General features: G+C 44.4%; 1 protein-coding gene across 1 annotated transcript in view; it reads left to right on the top strand.

The window, feature by feature from the left end:
* The window catches only part of LOC138282894 (ranBP-type and C3HC4-type zinc finger-containing protein 1-like), a 383,289-nt gene that overhangs the window by 273,211 nt on the left and 84,191 nt on the right, over nucleotides 1-25,887 (top strand). The window contains exon 9 of the mRNA XM_069220902.1: nucleotides 24,787-24,947. Coding sequence (XP_069077003.1) covers nucleotides 24,787-24,947 — 161 coding nt within the window. The remainder of the gene's footprint in view (nucleotides 1-24,786; nucleotides 24,948-25,887) is intronic.

Genomic DNA, 25,887 nt, shown 5'->3' with positions numbered 1-25,887 from the left:
CAGTGACTGTACATGCAGGCTTCTCTCAAAATTGGGAGGGAATGGAGCAAATCAGAATCAACCTCCAGTCTCCTTATGCCGTAAATTGTAAATATGTGTAATGTAAAAATATACATCTGTGCAATGTACTATTGCATGTAACGTATTGTTCCATGTGTTACCCGTTGACTCCGTCTCCGATCAATGTAACCTTTCTGGTGTCAGTGACCTAAGGTTCCACTGTTATGTGCAGCATTGCTGCTAAAATTGCATAGTTCATTGATAAAATAATTTTAATAACAAGCCTCGTATTCCATTCCTCTGAATGACACTAAATGTTTGTTTTGCAGTTAAGCACCCAGTCTTAAGGAGAGGGAGGTGGCAGGGTAGGGGGGAGTTACACAAAATCTTTTGGTCTTTGTCTTTTTATTTATTTATTTATTTATTTTATTGAGAATAAGTAAAGCAACAGGTACTTACAAGGGGCATCGCGGTGAATGCAAAGAAATACATTTACCACGACGCATTTACCACGATACAGTTACAACGCATATGCGTTTACCACGCATGCCTTTACCACGAATATACCTTTACAACAAATTTCGTTGTAAAGGCATGAATGGTAAAGGTGTATGCATGGTAAAGGTTTTAAAGGTAAGTACAGGTAAGTATTAAGTGGGTTAGGTTTTAGGGTGGGCATGGGTTTTGGGGTGGTAATGGCATTTTTAGGTTTTAGGGTGGTTATGGGTTTTGGGGTGGTAAGGGCTTTTTTAGGTTTTAGGGTTGGCATGGGTTTTGGGGTGGTAAGGGCATTTTTAGGTTTTAGGATGGGTATGGGGTTTGGGATTGTTAGAAATGGGGTTTTTGGTTGGCAGCCAGGTTGCCCTCTGTCCAAGCAACAACCCTCACTCTAGTCAGGGTAAGTCACACACAATCCAAAATCAGCCTGTACCCACCCTCTGGTAGCTTGGCACGAGCAGTCAGGCTTACCTTAGAAGGCAATGTGTAAAGTATTTGTGCAATAAGTCATACAATACTATACATAATATAGCACCACAAAAATACACCACACAGTGTTTAGAAAAATATATAATATTTTTTATCTGGGTATTTGCAGGTCAAAACGATCAAAGATGCAATATGAATTTGTAAAGATATCACTGAAAAGTGATATAAAGTGTCTTAAGTCTTTAAAAAGCAATCAAAGTCTCTTTCAAGCACAAAGTACCTGGTTTGGAGTGGAAAATCTCTGCAAAGGGCCGCAGAAGAAGAGATACGTGGAAAAATGGTGAGTGCGTTGATTTCTCCCCAGCACACACTGACTTGCGTCGTTATTTTTCACGTGGGGAAGTCGTGCGTCGGTTTCCGGCGTGCTGACATTCTCTTTCTGTGGATCGCGGGGATTACCAGATGTCCCGGGTCTGTGCGTGGATTCTCCTGCTTGTTTTCCGGCTGCGCGTCGTTCCGCGGGGCTGTGCGTCGAAGTTTCGCTCTCACAGCAGGCGTCTTGTCGATTTCTCCTCTGGAAGTCGGGCGGCGTTGTCCTTGCGAGGCCGTGCGTCGAAGTTCCGGTCGTCCCGAAGGCGTTGCGTCAATCAGTGTCGGTGTGCGGTGTTTTTCTCGCCACGGAACAAGCTGTGCGTCGAAAATTTTGGCGCACGAAGCGTCCAAGTGAAAAAGAGAAGTCTTTTTGGTCCTGAGACTTCAGGGAACAGGAGGTAAGCTCTATCCAAGCCCTTGGAGAGCACTTTTACAGCCAGACAAGAGTTCAGCAAGGCAGCAGGCCAACTGCAAGGCAGCAGTCCTTTGGAGAAAGCAGACAGGTGAGTCCTTTGAGCAGCCAGGCAGTTCTTCTTGGCAAGATGTATTTTCTGGTTCAGGTTTCTTCTCCAGCAAGTGTCTGGTAAGGTAGGGCAGAGGCCCTGTTTTATACTAAATTGTGCCTTTGAAGTGGGGGTGACTTCAAATAGTGGCTAAGAAACGCACCAGGCCCCCTTTCAGTTCAATCCTGTCTGCCAGTGTCCCAGTAGGGCATCCTTTGTGTGAGGGCAGGCCCTCCACGCTCCCAGCCCAGGAAGACCCATTCAAAATGCAGATGTATGCAAGTGAGGCTGAGTACCCTGTGTTTGGGGTGTGTCTGAGTGAATGCACAAGGAGCTGTCAACTAAACCTAGCCAGACATGGATTGAAAGGCACAGAAAGATTTAAGTGCAAAGCAATGCTCACTTTCTAAAAGTGGCATTTCTAGAATAGTAATATTAAATCCGACTTCACCAGTCAGCAGGATTTTGCATTACCATTCTGGCCATACTAAATATGACCTTCCTGCTCCTTTCAGATCAGCAGCTGCCACTTCAACAATGTATGAGGGCAGCCCCAATGTTAGCCTATGAAAGGAGCAGGCCTCACAGTAGTGTAAAAACGAATTTAGGACTTTTACACTACCAGGACATATAACTACACGGGTACATGTCCTGCCTTTTACCCACACAGCACCCTGCTCTAGGGGTTACCGAGGGCACACATTAGGGGTGACTTATATGTAGAAAAGGGGGAGTTCTAGGCTTGGCAAGTACTTTTAAATGCCAAGTCGAAGTGGCAGTGAAACTGCACACACAGGCCTTGCAATGGCAGGCCTGAGACAAGGTTAAGGGGCTACTGAAGTGGGTGGCACAACCAGTGCTGCAGGCCCACTAGTAGCATTTAATCTACAGGCCCTAGGCACACATAGTGCACTCTACTAGGGACTTACAAGTAAATTAAATAGCCAATCATGGATAAACCAATCAATAGTACAATTTACACAGAGAGCATATGCACTTTACCACTGGTTAGCAGTGGTAAAGTGCCCAGAGGTAAAAAGCCAACAACAACAGGTCAGAAAAAAATAGGAGAAAGGAGGCAAAATGTTTGGGGATGACCCTGTCAAAAAAGCCAGGTCCAACATGGATGGTAAGGGGTGTTTAGGTTTTATGGTGGGTATGGGTTTTGGGGTGGTAAGGGCATTTTTAGGTTTTAGGGTGGTCATGGGTTTTGGGGTGGTAAGGGCATTTTGAGGTTTTAGGGTGGTCATGGGTTTTGGGGTGGTAAGGGCATTTTGAGGTTTTAGGGTGAGCATGGGCTTTGTGTGGTAAGGGCATTTTTAGGTTTTAGGGTGGGTATGGGTTTTGGGGTGGTAAGGGCATTTTCAGGTTTTAGGGTGGGTATGGGTTTTGGGGTGGTAAGGGCATTTTTAGGTTTTAGGGTGGGCATGGGTTTTGGGGTAGTAAGGGTATTTTTAGGTTTCAGGGTGGTATGGGGTTTGGGATGGTAAGGGCATTTTAAAGTTTTAGGGTGAGCATGGGCTTTGGGTGGTAAGGACATTTTTAGATTTTAGGGTGGGTATGGGTTTTGGGGGTGGTAAGGGCATTTTTAGGTTTTAGGATGGGCCTGGGTTTTGGGGTAGTAAGGGTATTTTTAGGTTTTATGGTGGGTATGGGTTTTGGGGTAGTAAAGGCTTTTTTAGGTTTTAGGGTGCACATGGGTTTTGGGGTGGTAAGGGCATTTTTAGGTTTTAGGATGGGCATGGGTTTTGGGGTAGTAAGGGTATTTTTAGGTTTTATGGTGGGTATGGGTTTTGGGGTGGTAAGGGCTTTTTTTAGGTTTTAGTGTGTGCATGGGTTTTGGGGTGGTAAGGGTATTTTTAGGTTTTAGGGTGCGTATGGGGTTTGGGATGGTAAGGTGTGTTTAGGTTTTAGGGTGGGTATGGGTTTTGGGGTGGTAAGGGCATTTTTAGGTTTTAGGGTGGGCCTGGGTTTTGGGGTGGTAGGGGCATTTTTAGGTTTTAGGGTGGGCATGGGTTTTGGGGTGGTTAGGGCATTTTTAGGTTTTAGAGTGGGTATGGGTTTTGGGGTGGTAAGGGCATTTTTATGGTGGGTATGGGTTTTGGGGTGGTAAGGGCATTTTTAGGTTTTAGGGTGGGTATGGGTTTTGGGGTAGTAAGGGTATTTTTAGGTTTTATGGTGGGCATGGGTTTTGGGGTGGTAAGGGCGATTTTAGGTTTTAGGGTGGGTATGGGTTTTGGGGTGGTAAGGGCATTTTTAGGCTTTATGATGACCATGGGTTTTGGGGTAGTAAGGGTATTTTTAGGTTTTATGGTGGGCATGGGTTTTGGGGTGGTAAGGGCATTTTTAGGTTTTAGGGTGCGTATGGGGTTTGGGATGGTAAGGTGTGTTTAGGTTTTAGGGTGGGTATGGGTTTTGGGGTGGTAAGGGCATTTTTAGGTTTTAGGGTGGGCCTGGGTTTTGGGGTGGTAGGGGCATTTTTAGGTTTTAGGGTGGGCATGGGTTTTGGGGTGGTTAGGGCATTTTTAGGTTTTAGAGTGGGTATGGGTTTTGGGGTGGTAAGGGCATTTTTATGGTGGGTATGGGTTTTGGGGTGGTAAGGGCATTTTTAGGTTTTAGGGTGGGTATGGGTTTTGGGGTGGTAAGGGTATTTTTAGGTTTTAGGGTACGTATGGGGTTTAGGATGGTAAGGGGTGTTTAGGTTTTAGGGTGGGTATGGGTTTTGGGGTGGTAAGGACATTTTTAGGTTTTAGGGTGGGTATGGGTTTTGGGGTGGCAAGGGTATTTTTAGCTTTTAGGGTGGGCATGGTTTTTGGGTTAGTAAGGGCATTTTTAGGTTTTAGGGTGGGTATGGGTTTAGGGGTGGTAAGCACTTTTTTAGGGTTGTGTGTATATGTGTGTGTATATATATATATATATATGTATATATATATATATATATATGTATAAATTTATATATATACACATTTATTTATATATATATATATATATATATAAATTTATATATATGTATGTGGACCTTTACTACGAAATGTTTGCGGTAAACACATTCGTGGTAAACACATATGCATTGTAAAAACATTTTGTGGTAATGACCATGCATTGTACTTACCACGTTGTAAAGGCGTGCGTTGTAAGTGCATACGTTGTTCCATCGTACATCCCTTTTTTGGGGTTAGGGGTCCACAGTTCCAGCCAGTTAGCATGTCAGAAGTCTCCTCAGTCTTTGTGGACAGGTTTGGGTGTCTGGTTCTCACCTGGAGGCGATGTGTCTGTCGGCATGCATTGTCCTCCAGCATGGGGGAGGGGGGGAGAATCGGATTCTGTGCCAGCAGAAATGCAAGTGAGTACACCCTTCTGCAGAGTCTCGCCCAAGCCCAGATCGTGCAGCCTCCATGTCTGTACCACCTGTCTGAGCCGGGTATATCCATTGGTGCAGGAAGTGCGCTTGTGCGCAGTTTCAGTAGAGTTGCATATCCGGGGTGCCCAAACACCACCTATTTCAACGGCAGAGTCAGGACCTCCCGTGTCAGTTGTGGCTGTCGGCTGCCCCAAGTCAGCTTGGGTACTATGGTCCTCAGACTCTCTAGGAAGGCCTGTGTCAGCAGCAGTGCGAGATTGACAAAAAGGTTTCAAAGCTTGGACTCTAGCGTCATTTTGGAAATTGCTATTCTCCCCACCAATGAGAGCGCAGGCTGACCCAACAAGGAATCTGCTGCTGTGCCCAAGCCGTGGACTTCCATCATTTTCTTGCCATATTTCCCCTTTATCTCTGCTCATCCAGATCCCCTGGCATTTTACCACCGAATCAGCCCAGCTCAAGGGGAAATCAGTAGTGAATGGTAGGGTGACGGCCTTTAGAAGGAAGATAATCTATTTAAACCAACTAATGGCGAGTCCCCCAAATCGAATGAATTCTTGAATTATGGGATGTAGATTAATGTCTGGCTCCCTGACCGTACTCTGTCACATCATCTGCATGCATAGACAGTGGGCCATCACGCGTAAGGTGCAGTCTGTGAGCAACATGAGGTTGTGGAGGTGGGCCGCCTGAGGCTCTATAACAATGGCAAACAGGATCGGGGACAACGGGCAGCTCTGGTGCTCGCCCGTAACGATTGGGAAGGCAGGTGAGACCACATCATTTGCCTAGAGGCGGGCAGTGGGTGCAGTGGAGAGCAGTTTAATCCATCTGAGGTACCCTCCGCTGAGGCCTATCCTTCCTAGCAACAAGAGGAGATAGAACAGCTCTAAGGAGTCGAAGGCCTTGGTCGCTTCAAGAAAAACAGCAGCAGCCCTCAGTTCACATATCAAGTTATGCATCACAGTAAAAAAGGCCCGCAAGTTGTGGGTGGTGGATCTGCCAGGCTTGAACCCTGATTGGTCTGTAGGACATGGTCTAATTAAGGTGGCAGTTTACTGCAGAATGTCTGGAAAAATTACCGTTTTTGAGTATATGTAGAGTTCTCATGTTGAAAAAAATGCTAATTTGACAGTAACTCTGAAAATCCTTGACCGTCTTTGCCTATGGGCTGATGTTGTAGGAAATAGAGACAAAGCGTGGAGTGGTTGCACATTGGAATTGATGTAAAGCATGTTTGCTTTCTATAGTATCTCTCTATGAAAGCCTAGTGTTCCAAATTTTTGTTTCTTTAAACTGCATCTAAGTAGAGAAAGGAGGTATGCGTTTAATGCAGACAAAATCCAGTGACCTTAACCATCATAAGGTTGCTGTGCAGGTGACCTCACGGCAGATCTGGTAACTTTTGGGGCCTTTGTGAGTGAGAAGGACACATCGAGGTAGAGTCCGGAACTACACATTGAGTCAATATAAATTAATAGATTTTCTTGTACAGCACACAGTCTCACAGAATAGTCTCTAAACAATCCCAAAATGTTACCCGACAAGAGACTTGAGCCATAAGGACATGCTATTTGCCCCGAATCACTCAATTTGATACGGTTGAGAATATGATCCCATTACCTCCTATGAGGTTTATAATACGGGGGCGGGATAGCCGTTACGTTTGTGGCGGAGTATTCCCTTCGCCAAGACCTAAATCAGGCCCTATGTCTTTTACTTTCACTGTGACCTTCTGCCATTTTTAGCTCTTACCTGAGGCAGTGCATGCGCTTTCACTTGCCAGACGTATTGTTTACGTGCACTGGAATTAGAGCCCGTCCATTACTTACCATTGGTTGGCTTTGTCGATCTCATTTCCTTGCTTCTCATAGGTCAGCGCATGCCAGTTTCAATTTCTGTTCTTGTTTTTGTCCCTACCGTTGACCTTGGACCAAGTACTGCTTACCGTTAGTGGCCATTGTCCTTCCAGTGGTAGCATGGCTCCGGATGTACTTTTTTAAATATAAGTTGTAGCACTGCATAAGATTCCATGTCTTTGCAGGTCATCTCTCCTGTCTCGTCCCCTGCTGTATTGTGTTCCCTGGCTGCCCCTTCCATTTTGTTCCCTTATCTTTATTGCTTGCCCCTTCGCCTTCCCGGGTTGCTGCTTGACCCGTGTCCCCACCTCCTCTGCCTGTCATTCCTTCCTCATTCGCCCCCTGATTTCCCTCATTGCCCTGCTGTTGTTGCTTGCTCCATCCCTATCCCATATTGTTGTTTCACTCGTTTCCCCCTCCTGTGTTGTTGTGCCATTGTCGTTGCTTGCCCTGTCCCCCTCCCATATTGTTGCTTCAGCCAATCCCAACCGCCCCTCCTCTTGTTGATGCTTCTCTGTCCCCTTGCACCACTCGCCCATTGTTGCATGCCCATCCTCTGCCACCTCTGATGATGTTGCTTGCATTGCACCCTTGCCCCCATTGTTGTTTGCCCCATTCTTTGCAACCACCCCCACACTCCTATCATTGCTTGACCCTTCCGCACCACCCCTCCCTCTGTAAAACAATGTAATATGATGCAGTCCGTGCTGGATGTATGATACTTTTTCCCTGAGCATTGGCAAATTCGAGATCTATTGGGGTGGTAAATTTGTTTGCCATGTTTTACAGCTGTGCGGTTGCTGTGCAGCGTTGTTGAAAGGAGAGAAAAATGTAATTGTCATCTTTTGACAACAGCGCCCACGAGCAAAAACGAAAGAAAACATGAGAAGAAAATGAGAAAACACGACTTGGCAAAATAAAATAAAGTTAGCTTTAATAAATAAAAACTTGCAATTTTGTGCCTGCTGGGCACTTTTTTGCCAGTCACAAGCCTTCTGTTTGCGGGCACTCAAGGTTAAAAACAACAAATAGTACCTCAATCAGGTCGGGAGCAGTGGGTGGGCACTAATTAAGTGGCATCAATTAGTGCTTGATCCCTGCTCCACACAGAGAAACGGAAGTGATGCCAGGCAATCCTCAATGAATTACAAGGCTGTAAAGAAGAGTGCCACGCAAACCAACAAATTGTGAGTGACAGGTGGGCTCCAAGCCCTTTACTGAATACAATAGAGTCTCGCAAGCAAGAGCATGCGCAAGCGCATGTACTCGCAGGCTTGACCCTAAAAAAGAGGTATGACGTGTCCCGTGTGGACAGTATCACGTCGTAAAGATTAGAAACTCATTTCACCCTCAAATATGTTTGTGGTGTGTCTGTGGCGTGAACCCTGACAAAAGGCAACAAAGTACAGTACAGGACCAAAGACAAGCCTAAAACAATAGGTTTTAGCTGTTTTATGGACTGGTAAAGCAGTGTTCTTCACTTTCCTAAACCCGCAGCTCTGTGATGGTTCTCAAGGATACACAAATATATGACAGATCATGACTGCACAGATGGAAATGTCCTGTTACCTTTTTTTTTATTTTATTTTTTTACATTTTTCCACTTCTTAGTCTCTAGTGTGATAGAGCCCTGGTAGCAGGTCTGCCGAGAGCTACCAGAGACTTCGAGCATGTCTGCAAAATCAGTTGGGCTGCTGGCCGGGATGGCTTTGCTAACGAAGTTTTGTAAACAAATCTTTTTTGAAGTTGGTGGGGCCTGCAAGGGGAGCCTATAGAGTTCCATCAGGCTGGGGTTGGGTTGATGTGATCATATTACTCCAGGCCTTTAAGGACTCCATTGCGGGGTCTGGGACACCATGGAGCAGGGTGGTACCACCATCCAGATGTGAGAGTACAAAGTCTTGAACAGCAGTTGTGAATCTGGTTTCTGGAATGAACGGTTTCACTTTATTTGGAAGAATAAGCTGATACCACGTTGTCTTTTTTTATTTTTTATTGGCAGCGTGTTCATTATTGAGGGTCAGTTTGGTGTGCATTGCTCTTGAAACTGACATCCCATAACTTTAAAAACATCTGTCTAAATGGCAGAATAAAAGTTGGGAAACTAAGTAATGAATGATTGTCCTGCCAAGGCTGCTGTACTATTTTACTGCCCTACCCAAAGTGATCTCTAGGAAGATGCAGTCCTCTTACAGCTAATACGGGAGACAGGCAGAGAAAGAAAAACACTGGCAAAGATGAGGACCCCTACGTCTGAAGGTGGGTTGGGGGTCCCAGATTTCGAATTGCATTACCTAGTTGCACAGCTGAAGTGGGCTGTGAACTGGAGGGAGAATTGTTGGGGTGACTGCTGGGGTGAAAGCCTGGACTTCCCCCGAGAAACACGTTAGGAAAGTTAAGACTAGCGCCACTGCGCCTGCCTCACCCTTCGCAAGGACGGGATCCTGGCGGCAACTCTCAGATATGGATGGCATTGGGCGCTTCAGCGCTTGAATACATGAGTTGCTTATGCTCGAGAACTCCAGCTGCAAACCCTGTTAGCTCTACCTCATGGGGGCAGTTGGAGAGAACTTTGGGATTGGTTTGCAGTCGGCCTTACCAAGTGGTTGTATGTCGGAACCACACATGGATCTTCCACACCTGTCTAAGCAACATGGTCTAAACTACGAATGCATCTTTAAAGCGCATTCCTTCACCATGCAAGTCGTTACAATTACTTGCCTTAGGGAAAGTGCTGGACTTTAGAATAGTATAATTTACTATTCCAACTTTAGTCTGGCAACAGTAGGTAAAGTGTTGGACTTAAAGTCCAACAATGCTTTCCTTAAGGCGAGCCATTGTAATGACTTGCGTGGTAAAGGAATGCGTTATAAAGATGCATTTGTGGTTTGGACCGCGTTGTTAAGGCACAGTGGGGTTGGAGCCCCGTAGTAAACGCTGTTTCCCTACTAGGGTGGGAGACTTACTTATATCTGAACGATACTCCCACGGACTTTGACAGCCTGATGGACCAATACAGGATCCCAGTGAGATACATCCTGTTCCACAGCGTGCTCATGGCGGTCATGTGGCAATGGTGGTGCACTGGTTTAGCAGAAACCATGAGGCATGAGGGGTTGTAGTGTATCGGCGAGATTTCTGGGCAGTGGCACGGAACCTCACTGCTGTACACGGTGCTAGTGGGACATGTGCACACTACTCTTCAGTCACTCCAAGAACATTGGGAGTTGGGCCTGGGAGCCCCCTATTGGTGATGTGGACTGGACCAAAATATTTGAGCACACCACCATGGTATCTCATAACGCACATTTAAACTTATACAGTATTACTTTCTTCACAGGGCATACATCACGCTAAATGATAAAGGATAAACCTTGTGTCCGCAGACACCAGGAGTTTATTGTCCCAGATGCAGATAGATTGATGCTGCTTTTCTCCACATGGTCTGGGCGTACCCGACCCCATCTCCTTATGGGTATAGGGTGCTAGAGGTCATAGCCAGTGCTTTAAGTGGAAATATAGAAGTGCAGGTACTCACTTGTTATACTACCTGTTTGCTCCTGAGAAGTGCCGGTACCCCCCTATTAAACGTATTGCAGCAGTTCTGACTTACCCTTTCAAATTAAAGAAGTGCAGGTACTCAGTCCCGGAGAGTACCTGAACATTTAGAGCACTAGTTATAGAGGTAATGAAGGAGCCACGGTATCCGCCAACCTGAGGCTTCTCTACTGGGCTGGTTGCCCCGACCCAGAACACACGCTGTTACAGTCAGAGTCATAGATTTGGCATTAATCCTTGCCAGGCAACAGCGGACCGTGAGCTGCAAAACCACATGGGGATCCGATACTAGGAGATGGCGGTCTGAAATTTGCAAATGGAAAGGCTGGGAGGGTACAGCGTTGCAACAAGAGGCTGTCCGGGAGTTGGCGTCTGGGATTTTACCAGAGGCCTGAAGGTCAATAGTAGAAGAACGGCTTCAAATGGGAATGGCGACCTAATAGTGCACTGGATAGAGGCAGAAATAGGAGTACCCTGAGGGTTAGCAACGACACAGATAACACCCCGGGTATCTGGGGTGGAAAGCGCATGCAGAGCCCCACCAGTAGAGCATATCCAATGCAACACTTCCCATTGTCATGGCTGCATTAACCTTTCTCTCTTGGGGCTGGTTCACAGTTACTGTGTGTTTATGTTCTTTCACATGGGATCTTTGCAGAGTTATATATATTACCTCCCGCAGGGCCACAAGGTCCCACCAGGCAACGAACACTAGAATACTAGCACACACGCAAATGGGCCATCCTCTGCTATAATGAAAGAGTGTTTATTTTGAATGCTAGCAGATGGGATGTAGTACAGGATAAATAATAATGATGTATCTATAGTGTGAGAATTTAATTAAAAAAGTAAAAAAAAAAAAAATATGGTATGATCTTGGTGTAAGAAGAAGCTGGTGTTCATGTGAGTGTGCCGTGCCATTCCCTCATGCCAGTTGATGGTCTAAAAACCATGAGACAAGCTCTAGTCATCTCAAGGCTCGACTTTGGCTTCTCAGTCTGGGTGGACATCTTGGTCCATCTTGGTTGATATCTTGGTCCATCAGATCTGACCAGGCTACTCAATAATGTTTCTGCTCAACTGGCTCCTGTAGTGGTGAGAAACCTATTCCAATTGGCCTGAATTGCTCATAAGTCTATATATGAAGCCTCTTGCAACTAACTAACTAATAAACAGACCTTCTCTGGTTGCGGTTGAACTCTTTGAAGTGTGACTCTCTCCACCTGGGGTCGCCTGCCTTAAAAGAAATGAAAAACATTACATTAATATTTTTATATTTTTATATTAATATAAGAATGGAGTCATTACTTCCATCCCCCCCTTCACCTGGTTAGGACCAATCAGTCATTTAGCACTTCCACGAGAGAGAGCGAAGCCCCTGTTTTTCCAGTGCCACTTTCAAAGGAGGGAATGTCTGTGTGAATAAAATATCTCTTCTGTTGCTTTCATGCTGCTGGCAGCATTAGAGCAGCGTTAGGAATGGCCTGAGCACCCTGGCTTTGCGCTCCCAGGCCTGTGCCTGCTCACTGAAACCCGGCAGCGGAGTGCTGGGTTGGAGAGAGCTCAGTGCTCATGTGTTTGGCCGCCCTGAGACGGCTGGCAAAACACACTTGCACACTGAGGGGAGTGCACACCCCCTGTCATCTCCCAAGGCCCCACACCTTGAAAAATAGTGGGGGGTGACGCTCCTCCGCCGTAGCGGAGGAGTCGCTGCTGAGTGAATCGCCACTGGAAGCCAGCGGCATCAGCCTAAGCAGTTTCTGCGATGTGAACTTCAAAACAGTGCAGAAAAATACATAAACAAGTATACATCTAATAAATACACAGATTATGAAATACATTTCATACAAAAGCAAAAAATCTGAAAAATCACCATTTCAATTTTAATGGGCAGATTGGAGCGTTTCAAAATGTAGCTTTATCGCTAAAAGAGGGAGCCAATATGGCAGACTCTATCGCTTTGTTTTTCGCTCTTACAGTGTGCTCTGTTTTTATTGGAACGCACCAGTGACTCAATTGAGGCCACCAATTGTCCACACTAGATTCTGTTTGATGGACGTGTGCTGCTTCCAAGACTCACATTTTTTATGCCAAATTAATTGCTAGCTTCTAGTTTTAAATAACCTCACACACACGGAGTGCTTTAAAATGTTCAGTTTTCTATTTTGCTTTTTATGTATATATGCTTGGTTAATCGCGTAATATTAACAGTTGGGGACCCACAGAGTTGGTGTTGCGGACCCCAGGTTAAGAAATGTTATTCTAGACAACTTCATCAGGTTGCACCTGATGATTAGGCAACACTTCTTGGGCACATCTTGGTACAGATGGCAGCACTGTGTGCTATTGATCAGTGCCATCGTGGTCTGTATTTGTACACACACATGCTGAACCTGTAATGGGCTCTGGAACCTGGTGGCCCTAGTTCATACCACACAACACTTCTAATAAATACAATGGATGAATGCCTCAGTGATGAATACTACGTCGGACTAGAAGGTCCCAGTGGTAACGTTGGGATGTAATATACCTATGCATGATAATGTCAGAAATTCATTGTAGAGCTCTAGTAATGATAATTATCAGTATTCTGAAGCCCATTGTATTTGCAAAATTAATTTATATTTCTTACCGCCTCCTCAGGGTCTGATCTGAACTGAGTGGAGCTGCTTATAAGTTCACTGTGGTGCATGTGGTCTCAGGTTCAGGACTTGGAAGCTGAGCTGAAAGCCCCTGAGTACAGTATGACTGATGGCTAAAAAGATCAGTAAAAGTATAAAGAGGGCTTTTCCATAAAAGTTCCGAGATCACGAGGTCATGTAACCGTAAAGTCTTTCCCATGAAAACTGAAACTAAATACATTTTTACGCTGTTGTGGGTGTGTTTTGTTTGTTGTCTGAACAGTATGGATATACAAAATGTGCACTATTACGCGTAATAGCATAAATGGCAAGGGCAGTATTTGGCTCTATGTTCTTGATGCAAGGATACATTTTGTGCCAAAATAACAGTGCAAAAACACAGGCGCTATAAACAGCGGCCACTTACGTTCTGGTTGTTTGCACTGTTTCTGTGCACTCGCAAAGTGGCATGATTGTGTAATTTGGGGAATTTCACTTATCAAGCGTAATGCAAAGTTACTAAAATTGCACAAAATTACACCTGGAAAATGGCAAACTCGCTCAAGCCACACTGAACAATCTATTTACTGTCCTTGTGTATATCACACTGATAGTAAATATGGTTCTTTACTTAAGTGTGTACAGGATAGTGTTTTCAAACACACCTACAGGCTGCGTCAATGTTGGGCTGAAGCAGGGGGTGCCTAGGGGTATTTGCTTTCCACCTTGGCCTATTATATATGTTAGAGCTGTCTCAACTGGTCAGAAAACAGGCGTCATTAGGTCTAGCTTGTCGGTGCAGCTGTCTGCATGACCTATGGTTACCAGTTAATTATACACAATGTGCTTTAGCTCTGCCCAGAGGAGTATTTCCTTTCCACCTCATACTATTGGTAGTTTGATCTATCATTTCTGCTGCTGTAGAGTCCTTCTACTGCAGTGCACGAAGGACTGTTTTACACCTCAAAAGTACACTAAACATAACACAATAAATTATTTATCTCATACAGGTAAGGTATACAGAAGGCATTCCTTAATTTTTCAACGCAGCAGGCCAGTGAATACTCCCCAGGCTCCAGACTGAATTGTGTGATTTTCTCAGCATTTTCCTTGTGTGCTGATAGGTAGCGTTGTGTGGCTCCATATCGGGTCCATCCAGCTCCAGAAGTGATGTTGGACCACGTATAATGACCAGCCCTGCACATTGACATCAGTTGCTTTCTTTCTGCGTCTTCAGATTTGGATCTGGAGCTAGCTCCCTGGCTGTTTTACCTAGATTTTAACAGTGTGCAAGGAACATGTCTCCCTGTAAAACTACAGCTCTTAAACCTTGAATGGATTACCATAAATAGATGTCAGTGACGGGCCCTCACAAAGTTTGCTTGACACATCTCCTAACACTGGTCTCAACTCTCCACCTGTAACATACACAGAAGAATCAGCATTTTTTGTCCTGGTCATCCGGAGTTCTGCAGAAGCCCTCAACCTCCAGCTGTCCTCAGTGAAGGTCAAAACAAACATCTTTGCAAAAGGTTTGCAGCCATAGTAGACTTCCTCAGTTCAGCTTCTGTCCTTAAATGAGGCCCCAAGTGGGCACTTGGGTCAAACCAGGATCTTGTCTCCATATCGACAGACATATTGTGAGGTGACATAGACCTGCTTCGGGGGATCCATCTCTCCTCCTCCAGCATCATGTGCCATAGAGTCTCGTATTACAGTCCTCTGCAAGCAGGTTGAATCCTACCTCATTCCCAACCACACCTCCAAACAGAGAATCCAAACAGATGGAGACCTTTGGGAAAATAATTGTCTCCTCTGCCAGCCTTACCCTCAGATTTATTAACTCAAGTTGCCTCATGGAAAGTTACTCCCAAGCATTGTGAGAAACAGTAGGCAAGATCTTGCCTGCAGTCCCCGATGACATCTAGGCCAAACTAGCATAGATAATACAAGATGGCCAAGAGGCAGCACATTAGGTAGGGTAGTTCCTATTAAGGTGGTGCTTTGGCTCCACTCATGGATAAGATCCACAGTCTTCTCAAGTTATGTCCAAGCATCAGTGATAGATATGGCATTTGATGCGACTCATCTCTTCAGGAAACAAAGCAGACTCAGCTGTAGAGCATTTTAAAGAAAGCAAAGCTGCATCTTGCTTCTTGGCTTTTCAGCATCTTTGTGGCTGTTTCCCAAGCAATTGCACCCATTTTGATGCTTCGAAAGGGGTATCTACCAAAGGCAACCGCAAAAATGCCTCCACAACAGCACACCTCCCAATCTGTTTGAGGTAGTGATCCAGGATTCCTCCAACAGTGTTCAGGACCTCAGGGGCATTGCACTACCCAGTATTCCGCCTCCACCCCCACAAGTTCCCCTCCGTTGTTCCAAAGTGCCTTCAGTTTGCCCTCAACAGCATATTGTCACCTGGTTGGAGGCAGGATAAGTTGTTACATCCACGGTTGGCAGACGATCACATCGAACACATGGGTGCTTCAAATCATCCAGGATAGATTGGGCTTACAGTTCCTATCTACCTCTTCACACATTCCTCCAATACCACATCAGCTTCCAGAGGACCACTTGCTTATCTTCCGGAAGGAAATTCAGGCTCTCTTTGACAAGGGAGCCATTGACAGAGTACTGCCTTCAGAGATAGGGACTGGTTGCTACTCCTGCTACTTTCTGGTGCCGAAAAACAACAGAGGACTTTGTCCTATTTTAGATTTTTACCCTCTGAACTTCTTCCTCAAAAAGAGAATGCCAGGATGCTCACCCTGGCCCAAGTTATGTCTACCCGGGATCCAGGCAACTGGATGGTGGTGTTAGACTTACAGGATGTCTATTTTCACATCCCCATCCTGCAGTCCCACAGGCTTTATCAGCATTCAGGTAGGCTACAAGCACTTTCAATTGTTAACCCTGAATAGAGTGCTGCCCTTTGGCTTTACCAGTCAACTGTGGGCTTTCCCAAAAAAGATGGTGGTGGTAGCTGCATTTCTTAGGAGGTTGGGAATACCAGTCTTACCATACCTCGACAACTGGTTGGTGAAGACAGGCTCATCTCAATCAGTTGTGGACCACCTCTATACAATGGCCAGTCTGTCAATATCGTTAGGATTCTCCCTCAGTGTCAAAGTTCACCTGATTCCTTCAAAGGCTCCATCTCATTGAAGCCATCCGGGATACGTTGCTGTTCCAAGTGTTCCATCCACCTCAATGAGTCCAGGACATTCAGGCTATGATCCTCATGTTTCAACCTTTGACCTGGGTCTCAGTGAGAATGGCTCTCAGGCATCTAAGCCTCATGTATCCTGCTACTGGACCATGCCAGGTGGAGCATGTGAATTCTGCAACGAGATTTCATCCACCAAAATCATCTATGCTGGATGCTGGTAGAAGTTCATTGTTTGGTGTTCTTGGCATATCCGACCCTTACCAGCCCACTTGTCTGATGTTTTACTTTTTTCCCTATCCTTAGACCAGCAGGGCCTTTCTGTAGCTACTGTAAAAGGCTGCTTTCCTTCTTTTTTTTTTTTTTTTGTTTTGTTTTTTTTTTTTTTACAATTGCCTGATCAGCCAATCCCATTAAAGCACCTGATGCACTTTCTAAAAGGGCTGATCCATCAACCTGAATTTGGTACTCGCATTCTTGATGTGTACCTGGATTTGGTACAATCTTGATGTGCACTCTATTTGAACCAATGTACAGTTGCCCTTTAAGGTTGTTAACCAGGATGACAGTTTTCATCACTGCGAACATGTCAGCTTGTCTTGTGATTGAGTTATAAGCATTATCCTTCGAGCAACCGCATGCCACCTTTTTCCCACACAAACTATTGCTGAAGACTAAGGCAGCATTTTTTCAAAAAGGTGTGATGCCTTGTCATAACAGCAGTCAATTACCCTACTGTGGTTCTTTGACCCACCTCATCCACCCAAGGCCAGACTGGCATTGGGCTTTTCACCGGAAGTCTGGAAGGGTGGGGGCTGCTTTTGTTATTGGGCGGCTGGTTTTGTAGCAGTGCAGTACTTTTAAAAGCACTGCACATTTCCTTCTCTATCCAGCAGTTTTCGGGCAACAATAAAAGTGACAAGATAACTCTGGTAATTATTGTACCTGCTGGAGCGAGATCAGAGCTTTGACTAGCAGTTTTGACTCATCTAAGGTGGCACCCCTTTGCCCAAAGCACCATTGTATTGGTCTGGCTCGCTCACTATGTACCCTATGGGGATGGTCTAACAAAGTTTGCCAGGGCTGCTTAGGAGGCCCAGTTTGGCCCTCATTTGGACCCAAGAGATCTCTGAGATTTTATATTGATTGCACCAAGGGGCATTGCATAGATGATCAGCTGTTTGTAGGATTCTCTGAGACAAAAAAGGGAAAGCAGTGCAAGACTGACCATCTTTAGATGGATTGTGGTTTGATCTGCTATGGACTGGCTAAAAAAACAGCACCCGGAAGGTCTATGGGCTCATACAACCAGAGTCAAGGCTGCTACCAGCGAGCTTGCGTGTGGAGTACCTGTCTTGGACATCTGCCCGGAAGCTATATGGGTATCACTTCACAAAGTTCTACAGACTGGATAGCCAGGTCCAGGGTGAGGGGCATTTTGATCTAAGGCATTCCACAGACCCAAGCCAGGTAAGGCAGCCCCATGTTATCTATGAGAAGAACAAGTTACTTACCTTTGGTAATCTAACCACAGATTTGCCAATACTTGTCTTACTATTACATATATAATTTAGCTGACAGCTCAGTTCTTCATATTCCTTTTAGATTGTGCTTTTGTCTTAATTGAAAGGAGCCCAGTAACAAGCCATGAAGTGATCATATTTAAAATCAAGAAGCTTGGGATATGCTTTTTCCTTGGCTCCTCAAATCTGCAATGACGTGGAATTCATAACAAAGATAATTTAAAAAAGACCCTTTAAACAACTCTGTTTTGTGACACTTTGACTTATTAGTGAAAACCACCGGGCTGTTGAACCTCGCACAAGAGCACTAATGGTTCTTTTTTTTTTTTTTTTTGGCTTGCGTTAAGACATAGGCCCTCCTTTCAACCTCGACGGTCTTTTGTCAAGACCGCCGAGGTACCGCTGTGCTGAAGACTGCCAGTGCAGGCGGTTTTCCATGCAGCGTATCATGACTGCTGGCAGCCCTCCGTCGTTTTTCAGACGGAGAGCCGCCAGCAGCCATACTGGCGGGTCGGCGGGGAAGTGGAGGCTGCTCCACCTCCACCGCCCTTCATCAGAACACCACCCACCGAATCCCAACCCAGGATTCAGTGTGGTGGTGTTCTGGTGACGGGGAGCTGGCGGTGGAGCAGCCCCCATGGATCCCATTCCCTCCCCGAGGATCACCGGACCAGGTAAGGTGATCGTCTGTTAGGGGAGGGGGCGGGGGGTGTTGTGTGCGTGCAGGGGGGTGTGAGTGCAAGTATGCATGCAGGGGGTGTGTTGTGTGTCTGGAAAATGTGTGCGGGTCGGTCTGTTTGCATGCCTGTATTTGTGCAGTTATGTGTTGTCGTGTATGTGTGCATGTAGGGGGTGTCAATGTTGGGGATGGGGGTGGGGGGGTGTCAATGTTGGGGTTGGGGGTGGGGAGGGTGGTCCTGCCACCTTTGGGGGTGGTGGGGTGTCGGGGTGGGTGGAGGACTCAGGGAGGGGGTTGGGGGTGACCCCTATCGGTGCCAGGGAAGGAACTCCCTGGCACTGATAGTGCCTACCGCCATGGATTTCGTGGCGGTTCCAAACCACACGAAATCCATGGCGGTATGCAGGGTCCTGATACTGCCGGCGGTCTGGTGACGGCCGCCGGGCTGGAGACCGAAGTCTCCAGCCCAGCGGTCGTCACCGCCCTGGCGGTCAGAGTGGAGAAGTAGCGGATGACCATGGTGGTAGGTGCCATGATCATAATTCCATTTTCTTTCCGCTGGCCTGTTGGCGGTATTACTGCTACTCCTCCCCCACCCGCCAAGGTTGTAATGAGGGCTATAGTTTTCAAATACATACATTTTAATGTACTCGTATACAAAAACACATTACTAAAAAAAATTACAGCATAAATTCAAAATTCAATCCTTTATTCAAGAAAAAATGCAATGAATGCTATAATGCCTTCCATCATATTAGTTCGCTTCACACCCGATGATTGGTCCATGGTGACCTCTGGGAAGCAGAATGCAGTAGCCTTAAAACTATTTGTGTAAATCAGTGTGGGCTTTGCCCCTTCAAACACTGGATTATGGGCAAATGGTGGCATTGCTTTGAATCTCCTCTCCCAGCAACAAACGTGTCTCCTGCCCCTAAAAATATGCAAGTCAAATGGTGGATTGTGGAGAACGGGGGAAGGAAATGCCAGGCACTTGTATCCCACACTGTGGCAACGTCCATAAACTGTTTGTGAAAGTTGGAGATAGCCATATGATGCCCCACCAACGCAGGTATGCACAAAATACACAAACCATAGATTATGTGAAGCAACACTATCTACTAAGTAGTTACACAATGCAGATTCCTGAAAATGGTGGCGTCATGGGAGGCATGGGCTCCACAAAATGGTGGCATCTCTTAAGGCGGGACAAAGACATGCAGTGGTATGACCTAGAGATGTTGCTTATTCACGAGAAATGTTAAGGCCTACCAGGGGGTGTGGGCACCTGCCAATTTGATGTTATTAAACTTGCATTTATATGACGCTTACTACCCCTGATGAGGCATCAAAGCACTTTTCAGCAAGTAGCACACTACTCTGGAACTCAAGAAGGAATAGTGGTGAGTTAGTATAGGGAAATACAAGATTAATTTGAGCGGTAAGCATGTGAGTCTGTTAGTTGACTTGAAAAAAGGATAGTGAAGGGATAGAAGAAGGAATTATTTGCATTTGTATAGCTCCTTCTACCACTGACGAGGCATTGAAGCATTTTTAAGTGAGCAGCATGCTACTCTGCAACTCAAAAAGGATTAGTGGTGAATGAGTGTAGAGAAATATGAAATTAATTTGAGCAGTGGACATGCAAGTCTGTTAGTTGGATTGAAAGGGGTATTGGAGGGATAGAAGAGGGAAGGGTTTAGTAAGTGTTTAATTTGAGATCATAGCAGTAGGAGGAGGTTTGGGATTAGTAAAAGAGAGTTGAAGGGAGTAGGAGTCAGAGGGAAGGGTTTAGAAAGGCTTTTTGGGGGTGGGAGATTCTGAATAGTAAAAAATGTTTGGGATGAGTCCGAGAGTGGCCGTAGAGGATATATTGAAAGAGGTTGAGGGTGAGAAATAGGGTAGTGCATTGGAGATACTAAATTAGGAGTAAATAAATAAATATAAAATACGTACATGGAAGGTATATATGTATTAGGAAGGTGCTATATCTAGATTTAAGTTGTATTTAATAAACTCAGACTTTCAAGTGTTGCTGTACTTTGTTTATTCCATTATTTTTTATTAGTTCAATAGCAAAGTAATTGTAGATAGTTATATTAAAATGTACTTATTTATGCAGTCATCTATGTACGTTAAACATAAGTAATATGTACATTTGTTAAGTAGAAGTCATGAACATCTGTATATTTGTAAATCTTCTTATACACATTTATACAAGGAAATACTCCTATCTAGATACACCTATATAATCCAAATGAATGCATATATACACAGGGATATGCTGTACATTTGTGTTTGAGTATGGTGGTTATGTGGGGAAGAAGCAACTCTTGGGTAGTCTTCTGAAGATAAGATAGTTATCCGTGGATCTTATTTATGGGGGTAAAGAGTTCCTTAGTTTGGCTGCTTGAACAGAGAAGGATGTGCCAACAATGTTTTTTTTTTCTTGTATGGTGGTATTTTGAGATGAGGTGACAATCTAGAGCAGAGGTTCCTTTGGTGAATGTATTTGGTAATGTTATTCCTGATGAAGAGCGGCTCTGTTCCATGTATTGCTTTGTGGGTAATACAAAGCATCTTAAATGTGGATCTTCTGGCAAATGATAGCCAATGTAGGGCCTTCAAGGCAGAGGAGATGTGGGCTTGTGACTTTAAATGTAAGAGTAGTCTGGCAGCAGAGTTCTGAATGGTTTGTAGTCTTTTCATAGTTGTTAAAGATGGTCCTTGTTAGAGGCTATTGATGTAATTGAGTTTAAACAGAACAAGACAGATAGTAGCCTGGACGTTGTGTGGAAATCTGAGGTGGGCGAAGATGCTTCGCAGAATTTTTATAGTAATGAAGCTTGATCTTGCTAGTTTGTCCACTTGGGCATTATTTGATAGCTTGGAGTCCATGGTAATTCCCAGGTTTGTTACTTCCTTAGATACTTTAGATTGTGGTCCCAGATTGCCAGGCCAGGCGGCGAGTAGGTCATCATTTTTCCAATCGCCACATGTGAGTATTTCCGTTTTGAAAGCATTCAATTTGAGATGGCTCCATGTCATCCACTGATCAACGGCTCTGAGGCAACAGAGAATTTGTGAGTCCAATGTCTTTGGACCTTCCAGTTCAAGAAGTATTTGTGTGTCACCTGCATAGTTGTAGCATGTGAGGTGAAATTCATTGATCAGTGCTGGTAATGACTTTATGTAGATGGTGAAAATCATTGGTGAGATGATAGAGCCTTGAGGGGCCCCTGTTTTTGTGAAGTATGGTTTGGATGAGAAAGGGAGGTATGGATGACATTTGTTCTGTTTTGAAGGTAGGATATGATCCAGTCGAGAGCACTCTCCTCTATGCTGGCTCTGTAAAGTCTTTGTATTAGAGTGTCATGGTCATCTGTGTCGAAGGCAGCTGAGAGGTGCAGCAACCTCATTCCGGTCAACTGTGTTCTTGAGATCATCCCAGAAATAAATGAGGGCAGATTCTGTGCCTCTTCTTGAACAGATTCAGAGTTGAAAGTCTGAAAGTATGGAATTATCTTCAGTGAATTGTGACATCTGGCCAAAGCCTGCTCTTTCTATCAGTTTGCCCAGGAAAGGTCCATTTGTAATCGGTCTGTAGTTGTCGGGGTTAAGTGGGTCCAGGTTTGTTTTCTTTAGCAATGGCCGTATGTACGATATTTTTAGGTCTTCTGGAAATGTTCCTGTTGATTTGAATTATTGACGATTCTTCTTACTGGTGTTGCAGCAGAGGTAGTTAGAAACATTTTTTTGAAGGTTTGTGGTGGACATGGGTTACAAAGTCTGGCAGCAGGCCTACTTGCTTTGACCAGATCCATAAATTCATTGTGTGATATTTGTGGGAAGGAATGCAGAGGCTGGGTTAGCCTACTCTTGCAGGTGTTTTATGGAAAAGGATCTGTGCTGGTGGTTTTCCTTTGCTTTAAATACTAATCCAACGTGTCTGCATTGGTTGTGTAATGATTTGCCAGTTTATCTGTGAATTCTAGAGTAACGCAATGAGCTCTCTCTAGGCACTTTGGTTTATAAAATTAGGTGAGAATTCTATATAATTCCTTATTTGCACATTTAGCATTTTGAATTCTGTATGAATAATATATTATTTTAGCTTTTTTGATTGCTGACTTGTGGAATCTGTTAAGTTTCTGTAGTTGAAGTTTGTCTTGATTGGTGTTTGTTTTGAGCCAGGTGCGGTGCAGCTTTCTAATTTGATGTTTTACCGCTTTAAACTCTGTATTTCTCCAAGGTGCCTGTTTTCTTTTGTCCTGTTTTGTTGTTGTTAGTGGTATTATGCTATCAAAAGCTTCCTGTAGCCACTCATATAGGTTTTAACAGAATGTATTGTCCCTAGATCTGTATTGGATGTTAGTTGTGTTTCAAATTGTTCAACGTTGAGTTTATTCCATTGTGGCTGCATGTATTGTGATTTTAAGTGTGTTTCTTTGTGTTGTTTAATGTTGGAAAGCAAGCAAATGGTGGTCTGACCATGTAAAAGAGTAATGATTTGAAAGCTAACTAATTCTGTATTTGTAAAAATGACATCTAGGATGTGTCCAGTGATGTGTGTGGGTTTGTGGCTGATCTGATGTAGGTTGAGTGCATCTAGGCCAGTGATTATTGTTTTCAGATGGGGCATATTGGCTTTGTCATACCAAATGTTTAGGTCACCAAGAATGCATAGGTTGGAGTGCAGTGTTATCATGTTTGAAACTGTGTCTAGAAGTGTGTCTGGGAATGTTGCATAGCAAGGTGGTGGTCTGTAAAGGAGTAGGAAGTTACAGGCAGAAGCTGATGTAGGGTTGCATCTGGTGAAGACCTTTGCAACCTTGTATGGAGACGTTGTCAGCTTTAGTGATATTTAATGTTTATGTGAATGCAACAGCTAGTCCACCTCCTCTTTTGCCTACACGTTTTTGTGTGATAGTTTGATATCCTAGAGGAACGGCTTCATGCAACACAAGAGCCATGTCATCTCCCAACCATGATTCCTGATGAAGAGTAAGTCAGGTTGTGTGTCAGTGAGAAGGTCATAGATGTGATGCTTGTTTTTAGAGAGTGATTGAGCATTTATTAATTGGCTTTTTTAGAGAATGTGTTTTGGTGATGGTGTGACTTTGTTTTGTAGAAGAGAGAGCATTATTTTGTGGACTTTTAGCAGGTGTGTTGTTAGTGCTGGTATTAGCTGTATGAAGATAGCAATAGTGTAGCTTTTCAGTATCGTATTCCTCATCCAGAAGACTAAGAAGGCAGTTTGATGGTTCTGCACATGTGGGTGGTGGAGATGGCGTTTCAGAGTGAGATGGTGAGCTGTGTTGTTTTTGTAGAGTAGCCTTGCTGTGCAATAGACATGGTGATGCGAAGTTGTGAAGAGTGGCATGTTGTTTAATTTCTTTGTGTCTGTTTAGGGTGTGAGGAGTAATGATTAGGGGTGGTGGTGTAGCATCTGGGTCATATAATGTTCTAAATTGTCAAGTCGATGAGAGGCGGTTATAAGACAGTTGTTGCGTTGAGCTTGGCCGTTGAGTTGGTTTAGTTTATGTACCATTTGTGTAGTCAGGAGGGTGGGAGTGGGTGCATGTTTTAGTTTGTGATTGAAAGCATTATGAGGTAGTGTGTGTGTGAGATTCTGTTGTGCTGTTGTGTGTGCTAGGTTTTGATTTTGAGGAGTAGTGAGAGGAGATGATGTATTTGTTTTCTAAGAAGTATTTGTAAAGTATCGTCGGCGAGTGGAACTGAAAGGTAAAGGGGGTATTGATCTGTTTTGGAAAAGAGTGTATGTGGTGTGTGAGAGGCTTTGGACAAGAGCTGAAAGTGTTTTAGATTTGATTGTTGGAAAGGGTAATATGTGTGGTAGAGTAGAATGTAAGGGTCGTGTGGTTGTGTTTTTTGGTAAAAAGAGGAGGTGGATGAAAAGACAGAAGACTGAGTATAAGTTTGGTGGTGACAGGTAAGGGGTCTCTTAGGAGTAAGTAGAAGGTAGATGTGGCGTCATCTCCTTCAAACATCTGTATTGCAATGACTAGAAGCTGCAGAATGTTTAATTACAAAAGTTTCCTTGATATCGTAGTACTATTAAAAATACTTTTTTGTTTATATTTTGAAATAGCAAATGCAGTTCTGATTCATACACTTTAACCAGACTAACTCATTGAAAAAAGCCTGTACTACCTGGTGCTTGTGAAAACGGCGACGTTTGTGTTTTGTGTTCCAGGCACAGGAAGAGGAGAGACTCCAGAACTTCTTATATCTGCTGCAACTGGACGATGAGGCTCTTGTACCAAACCAGGAGGAGATTGAATGCCTGATCTGTTACACGAAGGTGCTCCCTGGAGCGGGGGTGCTGCTGCGTGAATGCCTTCACAGTTTCTGCAGGTGGGCCTCCCTTCACCACCAGTCCCCTCTCTACCTCCACCACTCAGATGCATTGGGGTGTGTGTGTATATATATATATATATATATATATATATATATATATACGTACACACATAGAGAGAGAGAGAGAGAGAGAGAGACAGTCCCACCCCTCCCCTCTGCTGCTTATAGTTTATATCTTTCAAGTCAATAGTTTACTCCGGTGCAAATTTCACTGTATAAATTATGCACAACTTCAGTAGTATGCATGCCTCAAACTACAAATATATTATATTAGGGATTCCACAAAGATGATTCACTGTATTTTATAGAGGAAATTGCCTCCAGTCCATCTCAAACACCAGAGTGCAATAGTAGGCATGTACTGAAAAGAGGACATCTCGTAAATGGTGTATCCGTAGGTCTCAAAACCCAAGCAGGCATCATGTATAAGTATTTTGGTGTTGATATTTGTAGAGTGTAAACCTTGCACAAGAGCAGTGGAGCACTGAACAGCAGGTATGGGCCCCCAAGAGATGCAAATAGCAGAGGAAGATGCAACACAAATATTGGGTGAAGGTCAGGGGTAGCCTGTTGGGTCAGAGGTACTCTTTTGACCCAAAGGAACATTCTCGAATGCATATTCTTTGCGCTTGTCACTGCTGCAGGACTAGGTAGAGGGAACTACTTTTCTCTGTAAACTAGGATGGTCTATTTATAATGTTCAGTTTTAACTAATTACATGTTACAAGAATATAAAGTAATTTGACCAGAATCGCTTTAATGAAGGGTGAAAGCTGGGATCACATCCCTTGTCTCTAGGTTCCTAGGTCAGTAATTTACCGCTTCCTTACCATATCTTCTACCAGTTAATATGATTTATTTGTCAAAGTATACAAGTCCATTCTAGATAGAGCAGTGGGCAGTTAATTTGTATCAGTTTCCACCATACTTCATGGTT

The sequence above is a fragment of the Pleurodeles waltl genome, chromosome 2_2, assembly GCF_031143425.1.
Source record: "Pleurodeles waltl isolate 20211129_DDA chromosome 2_2, aPleWal1.hap1.20221129, whole genome shotgun sequence".
In the NCBI taxonomy this organism is placed as follows: Eukaryota; Metazoa; Chordata; class Amphibia; order Caudata; family Salamandridae; genus Pleurodeles; species Pleurodeles waltl.
The sequence above is the reverse complement of the archived record's forward strand: the minus strand, read 5'-3'. Positions and strand labels throughout refer to the sequence as shown.